We start from the raw sequence: 12485 nt of genomic DNA, 5'->3' as shown, positions 1-12485 counted from the left end.
GAGGATCCTGTTGAAAATATCTGGAGCATTTTTCGCTGCGTCATAATCGTTGTCGGTCCCGGTGTCTGAGCATATTGAAGATACCATCAACTTTTGCTCCAACATAATGTAGGAGTAAGTGGCTCGTCCTTGGGTGGATATCAAGTGCCACCATTAGGCGTGCGATTCTTGCTAGCCATTTGCTCCAGTGTGACCCTGGGTTGCTGTCATAAAGGCTGGAAAGATGGCAGTTGCTGCATGCACACAGTTTTGTTTGTTTTGTTTAGAGATACAGGCCATTCGGCCCACCGAGTCTGTGCCGACCATCAACCACCCATTTATACTAATCCTACACTAATTCCATATTCCAACCACATCCCCACCTGTTCCTATATTTTCCCTACCACCTAATGGCCAATTTACCTATCAACCTGCAAGTCTTTGGCATGTGGGAGGAAACCGGAGCACCCGGAGGAAGCCAATGCAGACACAGGGAGAACTTGCAAACTCCACACAGGCAGTACCCGGAATTGAACCCGGGTCGCTGGAGCTTTTTTTTTTGCTTAATTCTGGAATTGTCAGTGCAAGTCTTTGTTCCTGGGTTGTCTGGTTTCTGACTTGTAAATCTGTTTTTTTTTAATGGCTAGTGTGTTCAAGTTTGTACCCCTTTTAATTTATGGCTGCATGTTTATTTCCCTATTTGTGTACTTGCAAAACCAATTTTTCTCATCCAATCTTGGTTTTTCTACTTTTTTTTGATTGCTTTCTTAATCTTAACCTTCTGTGCCTTGTCTATTTTTCTCATTGCCAGAAGTTGTGTTCTGTATTCTTAAGCCTTTAAATGATTTTCGCAGACTTTGTATTTGAATTCAACACAAACACTATTTATTGTCTTACTTATCTACATTGCATGGTTTCAGGTATAGAATTTGGCCTTGCTGGTATTTGTCTGCTCTCTGTAAAACAATGGGCTGAGTGAGCCTTTCAAAATGATGTCTCCTTTTATTTATTCACAGGCACTCCAGATCTCTGAGGTGTGGTTTCTTAAAGATGAAGTCACCATGGCACTTCATTACACTAAGTAATGCCAGCATGTCCTGTTTTCATTGTAACTTCTAACAAGGGTGTTTCTAATTGGACTTGAGACCCTGGACTAAAGAGGATTAGGAGAATAAAGCAATTCTTAGCTTCAGGGAAACAAAATTTTGTCAAGATTTATTTCTCTATGTTCAGTAACTCCTGATGAATGTTTGTTTGAAGGTAAGGATACCTTTCCTCTCTGTCTTAAACACCAACCCCCCCCACACACACACCATTCTGACAGTTGAGTAGACTGCATATACTCTGTCTAAAACACTCAGGGCCATTTAGATGAGGTACTTCAATCTGGCTTGTATCTGTGGAACTGTACCCTAACAGAGTCAGCAACCACAGGAAAGTGCAAATATTATTAAGGACAAAAAGTGAGGCAAAAACTTTTTTGTTGGTGTTTCATTTTTGAGCTCTTTGTATTTTCTCAGGATTCTGCTGCAGCTGATGATGCACTGAAGAAGCGTTTGAGAGCAGTACCAGTCAATTTGGTGTTTGTTTTCCTAGGCCCCCAGGGATTAGGATCTCCTCTTGTGGGTAGCACTGTAAATAAACCCACATTTCTACCATCAATTAAAGGCTGGTGCGGGTCTGCAAGTGAAGCCCGACCCAGCCCGAGTCCTTCCTTTTTTTCCCCCCCCGCGCCCAACCCAACCGTCAGTTAACCAACCTTCTGTTTTCACTTTGTTGCTTACCTGCCCCAAGCTTAAAATAACTAACAAAGCCAGCTTTCAAGTCCCAAAAGTACATTAACATTGGTGCCACTTACTGGAAGATAGTGATGGAGCATGCCGGACCCGGAAGTGCGACTCGACCCCAACACTGTTTGGGTTGGGTAGCTGGCCTTTACAACCAATATGCTGGGACAGCGTTGTCACCCCAAGTGAAGGGGATAGAAACAAGTCCTGAAATTAGTGATCTACTGATTTTTAATAATTTCTCAATGCAAGAAGAATGTAATTTATTATCAGGACAGCAGAAAAATAGTATTGAAGTAGGAACAGAAGTCAACTGCTTGAAATGTAGCAACTAAAATCACAGGCTTTTTTTTTAAATCTCAAGACTATTTAGATATTTTCTGTCAGTTCCTGAACTCTGTGTGCGACTTTGAGTTTTAGTAACTTCATCTTGGAAGTCTCCGCTATGCAATGTTGTATTAACTTCACTTTACTTTTGTAAAGTTCTTTCTTGCATTATTGGGAACCCTGATCCAGCCAGTCTGACTCCTTAGTCTCATTCACACAAACTTCTTCACAGCTCCTTCTGTGAACTAAACATGATTCTCCATATCATCTGATCCATCACCAAGAGCCTGCCATGTGATGTCTTCCAGAAACTCAGGAACTATATTTCTGAGGGAAAGCTGTAATCTTTTGAGCTGTTTATTCGTATCTCACTTGTTCTTTGTATTCCTTACTTTTTATGCTTCAAACGTGTTGGTCAGAGTCCGCCTTGGAGTGTAGATTTGGAAAGAATTTGTCTGTTGTAACATAGCAAATAGCAGCAGTACAGTAGCTTGGTTGAAGGGCTTCTTTTCAAATTGATTTAGGTAGTCATGGACCCCCCAGCTAAATTAAAACACATTGTGATGGCGTCCATGTCAGAACTGGATGGAACCAGATAAAACAGTCATATGATCAGAGGCGTGACCTGAGATGTGTGACTGGAGTTCAAGTTTTAGTTTACAAGATTACAGACTGTGTGTTGAAGCAAGCTGCTGTTATTGGAAGCTGTATTCTGGGAGCTGGTCCTTGGCAAATACAAATTGCTACATCTGTTTTCAGTGCCCTGAAGTTGAGTGGAACCATGTCATCAAGACTGTTGTGAGCAGGGCCAAGGACGTATGAGAGGCGACCAGACCAAACTGTTGAAGGGAAGCCTACAACACTTGCTATCAACGAGAAGGCATCACATCAGTGTCAGCCTCTCGGAAGATGGGATCTGGAGATCTGAAGAACTTTGACTGTAACTGGTGCTATCTTTGCTGAGCGGACTGCCCAGAAGAACAATGAAATCTGGCTTTGTTGCATCTGATTAACGTGTAATCTTCAAGCTATATCAACCATGATTTAACTCTTTCAATTTTAATTTTATGTTGGTTTTGGTTTAAGTGTTAAGTAAAATTAATTGAAATCTTGTCCATTTTGCTTTTTTATTTGTTTATGGAATGTGGGCATCGCTGGCTAGGCCAGCAATTATTGCCCATCCTTAATTGCCTTTGAGCTGAGTGGCTTGCTAGGCCATTTCAGAGGGCATTTATGAGTCAACCACATTGCTGTGGGTCTGCAGTCACATGTAGGCCAGACCAGGTAAAGACAGCAGATTTCTTTCCCTAAAGGACATTAGTGAGCCATTGGGGTTTATTTTACAACAATGGTTTCATGGTCACCATTAGACTAGTTTGTTTCATTAATTCCAGATATATTAATTGAATTCAAATTTCACCATATGCTGTAGTGGTATTCGAGCCAGTGTACCCAGAGTATTCGCCTGGCTCTAGATTACTAGTCCAATTACATTGCCACTATGCCACCGCCTCCCCAGTTTCTTTTAAATTGTGGTTGTTCGGTGGATTGGATACTTTGTTTGTGATCTCCAAGAGCATCCTGATATATATTTTATAATATGAAAGTGATGCATGTAAAGAGTATTTTAATACTTTTTAAGAAAACCAGTATTATTGAGTTGGGTGTGCCTGCTTCTCACTGCAGAGTCTGTCTATCCTTGGTGTGATTTTTACTGCATTCCACTCCCGGCTCACATGAAGCTTGCCTCCAGCCGCTGCTTATCCACTTAACCTTAATCACAGCGTGCCCTTTCCCTGGACTGTGGCACCTTGGCCAGTTTCCCACATCACCTACCCCTGTGCAGGCCCTGTTCAGTAAGTATATTCACATTATTTTGCAGACCCCCAGGATCTGCAGATCCCAGTTTGGAACCACTGCAGTAATGGATTGTGAGTAACTCTTAAAGGAATAATCTCTGTATTCACCAAACACATGGTATATTTATTCTGCCCTGGAACTCTTTTGGACATTTATCAGCTTATTTTATCATCTAATGGATAAATAATATAACCTATTAAACAGTATTTTGGGATTTGTTTTGTGGTGTGAAATTTTTCATTCCACAAATTATTTTTGTAAAGTGTAGAATTGCAAAGATTTTACATTTTTTCAGGGGAATTTAAGGGACCCAATAACCAGTGCCCACTTTTTTAAATAAACTACAGACAACCATGTCAGACTCTCACTTGGGCAGGTGCTGTCCTGTATAATATGTATATATTTACATATTTTCAATCAAGTCGTGGTCACTGTTTTGTAAGTGACTCTTGGCATCATGTGGCAAGCAGGCTGAAGAAAATGTCATTCGACTGCATTTTCAGAAGCAAAAGACCCTTTTCATAACTTTATGCTCAAGGGTTTCACCAATTAATTCTGGTTGCAAAGCTAAATTTGCTTTGTTCTTTTCCAATAGTATAATGCTTGAGGATTAAAATAAGCCTTCAATCCTTTGTTTACATGCAGATTTATTAAGTAATAGGCAAGGCCAGGGTCAAATTTGGAGCAAGGCTTTAAATAGCTGCAGAAATATGTCATCTACCATTTATTTTCTTCACAATACAGTGCATTAAAATGAAGGATTATTTTGCAATTATTGGTTAGAGAATGTAGCCTTAAGGTACAACTGACTGGCTTGTTAGGCAACTTCAGAGGGCAGTCAAAAGGTACCAGGTTGGCATGGGACAGGGGTCATGTATAGGCTAGACCAGGTAAGGACAATGTGTCCTTTTTTCTGAAGGGCATTGGCTCACTAATTGGGTTTTTATGATAATTGACAGCTTCGTGGTCACTACTTTACAGATGCCAGCATTTTTTTTCATTTCCAGATTGTTTTTTTAAAAAAAGACTGGATTCAACACTCTTCCCAACATATTCCTAATAAAAACAGTTAGGACGAGATAATAAACCTGCATTTATCAGATCAGACTGCTTGCCCCATCTTCCTATGTCCTTGTTCGCTAAAAATTCATCCAGTGCCCTCAATGACTTATGCTTCCACTACCTGCCTGTTTAGGCTGTTCTGCATGTTATCACCCTCTGCTTGGTGTTACGGCCAGGTGAGGTGGTGGTCTCGGGTTCCCCTCGCCCCTTCATCTTTATTTGACCATAACAGGGTTTATTCCTTTTAAACAGTGGTTATGCTTACCACCTCTGAGCATTTTACCTTTTTTCCTTTTACTGTGATTTGGTTTTTTTCACGATCAGACAGATTTTCTTGAGTTTAAACAAGAAAGAGATAAGTTTATTATACTTAACACTCTAACCCGTTTTAAAAATACGCTACGTATTCAAGCACACGAGAACCACGCACACAAATTGGTTACAGGAGGGGAAAATTGGATTTGGTGGCTGGATTGAAATCCAGAATAAATAGAACTTCAATACGATCTGTAAAGTGGATGATCCAGTAGTCTTCAGCTGAAGCTGTATTCTTGAGGTTTTTGGTTGATCAAAGTATATTTTGGCTGGTTTGTTTTGCTCCGGGTGTTCCTGAAGGCAGAATCTGTAGTTGGCTCTCTTTTTTTTTTTCTTTCCCCGGTCGCTGGCTGTGGCAGTCTTTAGGCTTGGAGGGTCCCCCAGTTGCAGATTGTTTTCAAACTTAATGTTTCTGGGGAGAGAGAGAGAGAAAGGCTAGCATGCAGCTTTCTGCTGCTGCACACTCTGTTCCTGTTTGTCTTATGTCTAACAAAACTTGTATTTTCTTTAGAGATGAACCATGCACCACATGGGTCTCTCAATTCCCTTTGTTTCAAATGAGGTTTTTCTGGAATCTTCTAATGAAATTCAAGGTTCTACATGCCCCAAGGTGTCCATTTGCACTTGGAATGGGGTTGGTTCTTTCAAAGTCAGTGTTTGAGGATGGGCTTGACTGTTGTGCTAATGAAGCCATTTTAGGTAATTCAATCACTTTAAAGCAAGCCATTGTCCTGGCTGGGCTTCTTGTTGGACTTTTTTGTCTCCAGTTCAATCTCCTGTTATTTCAGATGCAAATAGCAGTGGTCATCGTGGCTGCTAGTTTTTAAAAGTTACTGCAGGGTTTTTTCCCATTAAAAGTCTAAGGTAAGTTTCCAACCAATGAAATTAATATTTCTCATTTAGCATATAGGGTTTTCTTGACATTGGATTCATCTTTTCACAATTAAGTATGAATTCTTGTCCCCCTGTTCCAGAGCAGTGGTTCTCAAACTAGGGGGCTGCAAAATAGCGGGCGAGAGTAAGAGCAAAGCACTGGCAGGAAAAGAGAAGGCTGGGTGGAGAAAAGACAAATCGCCTATTTGTATAAATTAACTTTAGTTAGTGTTTGTCCCACACAAGTAGCTGATGCTATGTCCACTTCCAAACATTCTCCCTCTTTGCGGTGATGAGCGCCTTGGCTGCCATCGTTTACAGCAGTGAGTCTCGCATTTAGTTTTGGTAGGAGGGGAGTTGGAAGGCTAACTGCTGCTGTGATACTAGGGCATGTTCAATTTGGACTCCTGCAGAGACCAAGTGCCGTTATAATGTTGCTTTGGCCTGCTGAGTATTTCCAGCATTTTCTGTTTTATATTTATCTCCTATTAGCTTTTCCACAATTCCAAGAACTAAGCCATCAGTTTGACTTGCTAAAATCTCCCAACATGTTGTAGTAATGTAAATTCCTTTCTTAATTAACAGACTGGGCTGGGTTTGTGCAGTAATATATAATCCTGAGAATGTCACATTCAAGCGAGCACCATAATAGAATTGGAGTAAGAAACTCAAGTTAATGGGAAGCTTTTTTTTTTAGAAAATTAAAAAGTAACCCTGTTAAAAGTCTGAATATGATACAGCTGTTACTAATTTTGGCCAATAGTTGTTTGCGTTGGATTGTACATGAATGGCATTAACATGCAATCTTTAACCACATTAAAAGCAGTTCATTTGGCACCTTTTTTTGGCCTAATTACCCAACCTGTCCAGATCCTGCTACACTGGTCTTCATAGCGTCATAGAGAGATACAACACTGAAACTAGCCCTTCGGCCCACTGAGTCTGTGCCGGCCAACTACCATCCATTTATACTAATCCTACATTAATCCCATATTCCCTACCATATCTCTGCCATTCTCCTACCACCTACTACATTAGGGGCAATTTACAATGGCCAATTTACCTATCAACCTGCAAGTCTTTGGATGTGGGAGGAAACCAGAGCACCCGACGGAAATCCACGCGGTCACAGGGAAAACTTGCAAACTCCCAGAACTGAACCCGGGTCACTGGAGCTGTGAGGCTGCGGTGCTAACCACTGTGCCGCCCCTACTATTAGGGACTTGGTCCCTACTATTTGCATCCCCTCCCAATGTGACATTGTTATAAAAATTCTCCAAGTTTAACAATATATCAAAGCAAAATTGACCCCAGAACTCGTATTTTGTGGTACTCTGCTAGCCACTTCTATCCAACCAGTGGTGCTCCTTTAATTATCCTTTGTATCAGTTGTGGCTCAGTGGTAACAAACTCATCTGAGTCAAAGGATTGTTGGATCAAGTCGCACTCTGGAGACCTGAGCGCACAAATAGGCTCCACCCAGTGCGGTACTGAGGAAGTGTTGGACTGCCAGACGCTTTTGAATATCACATTTAAGCCATTGCTTTCCCGTGGATGTAAAGGATCTCATTGTTATTTCAAAGAGGAGCAGGGGCGTTCTCCCCGGTATCATGGCCGATTATTTATAGCTCAATCAACATCACCTAAAATATTATCTGGTCGTCATCTCATTGCTGTTTGTATGACATTGTTTTGCAGATTGGCTGCTGTGTTTCCTACATTACACTGAGACTATACTTCATAAACTACATTTGTAACATCCTGATATGAAAAAGGCTATGTAAATGCAAATCTTTTTCATATTTACTGCCTGAGCCAGTTGTTTATCTGTTTCAAATGTTGCCTTTATGCCTTCCTACATTGCAAAGTTATGTCCTGCAAAGTACTTTTGTAAAATCTTTAAGTTGAAGTATATTTAATCCAAGGCCTCCTTGTCAATCAAATGTTCTATGTTTAAAAGGCTCTAGAAGTTTTGTCAAGCAAGATGTATCATGTGAAATTTTAATTTATCATTCTACATTTACTTCTAATGCTTCACTCGTTTCAAATATTTTCTAATGATTTACAGGTCCTCTTTTTTTTTTTTATAATTTTAGCATTACCTTTATCCCTCTCCAGTCCCCTAGCACAACTCTCATTTAGTGGTTCTCTTCAAATACCTTTTGAGATGTAACTGAGTTTGCTACCTCCTTTTTTAAGTTAATCAGGACCAAACACCTTTTTAGAAAGAGTTATTTCTACTTTTGTGTCATTTCTGTAGTTATCATTTCTTGATTGCACTTTAGAATTAATACCCTGTACATGGATGAATGTCCTCTGATTTCATTTGTAAATATTGACCCAAAAAAATCATGTAAGGACATCTGCCAGTCATTCCCTTGTCATTCGTTAGCATGCACAAGGATCCCTGGGGATATATGTACAGCTGAATAGACAGCTTTGCTCATTTTTACATTGTTCTTCATACAAACAAGTTTTCAACAATATTCCAAACAATGGACCTTAATTTGTAACACAATCTCAAGCTTGTGAGGGTTTTTAAAAACAGCTTGAATTTATGGCATCTTGATCCCTTGATTAAACCAATTGTCTGTCTTTTATTTGCACAAATAAGTTATGCTGTTATGTAGTGGAATTCAAAGCCATTTTCCTCTGAGGCATGTTATTGGTAATGGAGATCTCATCATATGTGTAACTTCAACCTCATGCCATGTGACTAACACAAACCTCATAAAATTGCTTATGCTGATTTTCTTGAGCTGCAAAATGCTCAAAGTTGGAAACTGACCATGTGAAAGGACAACCAAGTTTTTGTTCCTTTTTTAATTTAGGAGCAATGGAGTTGCTAATGCATACATTTTCAAATGTTTTTTTATTTGGGTGGGATGTGGAGGATGATTGGCACTAGCTGTTCAGGTCTACAACCTGACCTTATCCAATTCTAAGAGTTTTGTCAGTTGCAGTATCTGCATGATGTTTGGGTAAACTGGACAAAATTTCTATAGGCACTAAGTTGGTGGTAATCCATGCCAAGGCTGCCAGATAGCTGCTGTGTGAATTAAAAGCTTACCAATGTTCTGCCAGAGTTACCCTGCTCCAGAGCCTTAATTCAGATGTGGACATCAGAGGAGAGGTGAGAGTTAGCTGCCCTTGATATCAAGCTAGCATAAGACTGAGTATGGCACCAAGGAACTCTAGCAAAACTGCAAGTCAGTGGTGATCAAGGAGGAAACACTCTTCAGTAGCTGGAGTCATACCTAACTCAGGAAGATGGTTGTGGTTATTTAAAGACCACATCGCAGTCCCAGGATGGCACTGCTGGAGTTCTTCATGGAAGTGTACTCAGCCCAACCATTTTTAATGACATCATTAATGATCTTCCTGCCATCATAAGGGCAGAAATGGGACTGTTCACTGATTCCACAGTGTTTAACTCCATTCACAACTCCTCCCAATAACAAAGCAACCCATGCCAGCTGATAATGGGAATTGGATAACATCCAGATGGGCTGACAAGTGACAGATAATGGCAATCGTAAAGAAAAAGTGCAGCTACCTTCCACTGTATTTCAGTCACGCCACCACTGCCGAGTCACTCACCACCAACATCCTAGGGGTCACAGTTGGCCTGAACTAGACCAGCCTCATTAACGCTGGCTGCAAGAGCAGAATAAAGCTGGGACTTGAATGAATGATTCACCTCCTGATCTCTCAAAGCCTCTTCCTTTTATCTACCAGACTCGAATTAGGAATGTCAGGAATACATGCCACTTGGCTGAAATGGGTGTATCTGAAACAGCACTTGCACTCGACACCCTTCAAGACAGAACAGTTTGCTTGATTTGTGCCCCTGGAAGCTCTGTTGAACCCCTTCAGTACTGACTCACCATGGCTGCAGCATGTACGATCTTCACTGCAGCAACTGGCCAAGATTTCTTTGACAACACCATCCTGACTTGGACTTGACATTGCCATTCCTCTTGACAGGATCAAAATCCTGAAATCCCCAACCCAACACGATTGTGAAATCGCCATAAGCACTGCAGCGATTCTGAGAGCCCATTACCAACCTTTCAGGGCAACCGCAGTTGCAGATGAATGTGGCCTTGCTAACATTGCCCATACCCAAAGTACAATTTTTTTTTATGTCTTGCAATAGCAGGAGAGTTGCTCTGAGGTTTGAACAAAGTAGAGAACTTTAAGTGTTTAATGCTGAAACTGGGTAATTAAAATGAAAAGGCTTCAAAATAATTCCAATATCCCTTGCCTCAATATTCACCAAAAATGAGTAATAGCCATGCTTGAGTGTTATTTTAAATATCTATGGGTGAAGCAGATTGGAGGAAGTTGTTGCTGTCATTCCAGATAGTGCATGACTACTGTAATGAGCTTTCATGATCAACTGGAAGAAGCTAGGAGCAGCTGATTTTTATTAGGATATTTATGAAATAATTTACCTTTTCTTTACAGGAGAACTGAGGGTACTGAGTTTTTTAAACTCCTCCTGTTTCTATAAATGTACCATTTTTGCTTTACTTTAGAGTTGGGTGAGAGTATAACTTCAGATGTCCTCTAAACCTGTTACTGGGTTATAGCGGTACAGAAGGCAAGCTCCAGTAAAAGCTTCAGTTGGTATTGATCTCATTGGTCTTTTGTATACCACTTTCTTCCAGGTTCCGTAACCTTCCTTGGCTTGTATCTTGTGTTTGGATATGGAGCATCCCTATTGTGCAATTTGATTGGTTTTGTATACCCAGCTTACTTTTCGTAAGTATGACCCTACTTGGTGTAAAATGTGTCTCTTGAAGTCAAAACGATGCACGATGTTTTGCAGATCATCTAAATAGACTGCTTTTCTTCTACACTTCATTTCCAACTCTATTTTCTTTCCTCACCCTTGTATGTTTCTTTTCGACAGCATTACCAATTTTTTTTTTTTAAAAGCTTACACAATAATTGCCACCCAAGCTACCTGAGTTAAGGGGTGAGTCAAACATCTGAATTGCAAATGAAAGTATTGGCTATAGTTCACTATGCAAAGAACCTGGCTTTTATTTTCCAAAGAAAATTTGTAAAGTTACGAAGGCTGCCAATGCAGAAGCCTGATCCAGACCATAATCACTCTGAACTAAAATGAGATGTCAAAACTGAATTTCTAAAACGGAGAGATTTATTGCTGTCTGTTCACAAGTTTATGCATCAAAGCCTTAAACATGTCCTTTTAGATTTGAACCAAACTTCATGATTGTTAGACATTGGATCATTTTAAAATGTATTGGAATGTAGTCCAGATGTCAAATTTACACGTCTAATTTGTTTTCTCAATGGCACCTCGTCCACTTCAGTTTAAAAGAACAAGCCTGTTAGAAGCTATCATAGATTCAGGCTATTGTAGATGACGACAAAGGTATTCATAACTCGAATTCCACTGTATTTCATTTTTTCTTTAACTTTTGTGAACAGTATCTTTTAACTTGTCTCTCCCACACTCGTGTCTCCTTTGGGCCTTGCAGCAGGCCGAACAAGGATAATAATCAGGCACGTGATTCGGGCTTCTGCTGCTCCAAGGTTGTAAAGTAGGCTATGTTTACTCTTCCTCAGATTTTATTTTCCTCCTTTTGCTTGGAGCACATAATAGCTTCTACTCTACCTTCATACGTTGTCATCAGTTGCTCACCACATAAGGAATTACAGCCCCAAACATGTTCCACTGTTGTATGATGCATGATCAGTTAGAGTTCTTAAATTCTTACAAATCTTAGAATGCCTGTAACTGTCGGAGTTGGAGAACTTAATAGATGAGCTAGTAGCTAACACCTAGTTAGATTTATGCAGGTTAGTAACCTTTAACCAGTGGAATTCTTAGTAATGTAGGGGGATTTTATTTATGTTGTATTTTGAAGTTGAGTTGTTTAACATCGTTATGATGCTGAGATCATTTAGACTCCAGATTCTCCATTCTAATCCAAACTCTGCATGAAACTTAGTTTGGAGCTGCATACGCAGTTGGAATACAGTTGCAATCTGAAGTTTTAAAAATATGGTTCATGCTTTTGTGTGCTTATTTTATATGCATTGTGCTTGAGTGAATCCACTCTCTTCTCCAGTGACCCTGGAGACTTATCTAAACACTGCTCACAATGTGCATTTGTTCCCATTTATCTAGGGAAACCTTGATTCTGTTTCTAAAGTGGCAATGAGGAGGTCAGATTTGTCCCAACACATTTCATTAATAATAGGCAACAGTCTAATAAAATATTATTGCTTACACCCGTTTAAGAA

At 40.1% G+C, this 12485-nt stretch overlaps 1 protein-coding gene across 1 annotated transcript in view; it reads left to right on the top strand.

Annotated features, from left to right (window-relative positions):
* Window positions 1-12485, top strand: part of reep6 (receptor accessory protein 6) — a 41561-nt gene that overhangs the window by 16066 nt on the left and 13010 nt on the right. The window contains exon 2 of the mRNA XM_068016190.1: window positions 10877-10970. Within this exon, the coding sequence (XP_067872291.1) occupies window positions 10877-10970 (94 nt within the window). The remainder of the gene's footprint in view (window positions 1-10876; window positions 10971-12485) is intronic.

The sequence above is a fragment of the Heterodontus francisci genome, chromosome 36, assembly GCF_036365525.1.
Source record: "Heterodontus francisci isolate sHetFra1 chromosome 36, sHetFra1.hap1, whole genome shotgun sequence".
Lineage (NCBI taxonomy): Eukaryota > Metazoa > Chordata > Chondrichthyes > Heterodontiformes > Heterodontidae > Heterodontus > Heterodontus francisci.
Note: the sequence above shows the minus strand (reverse complement) of the source record. Positions and strands in the feature narration are given on the sequence as shown.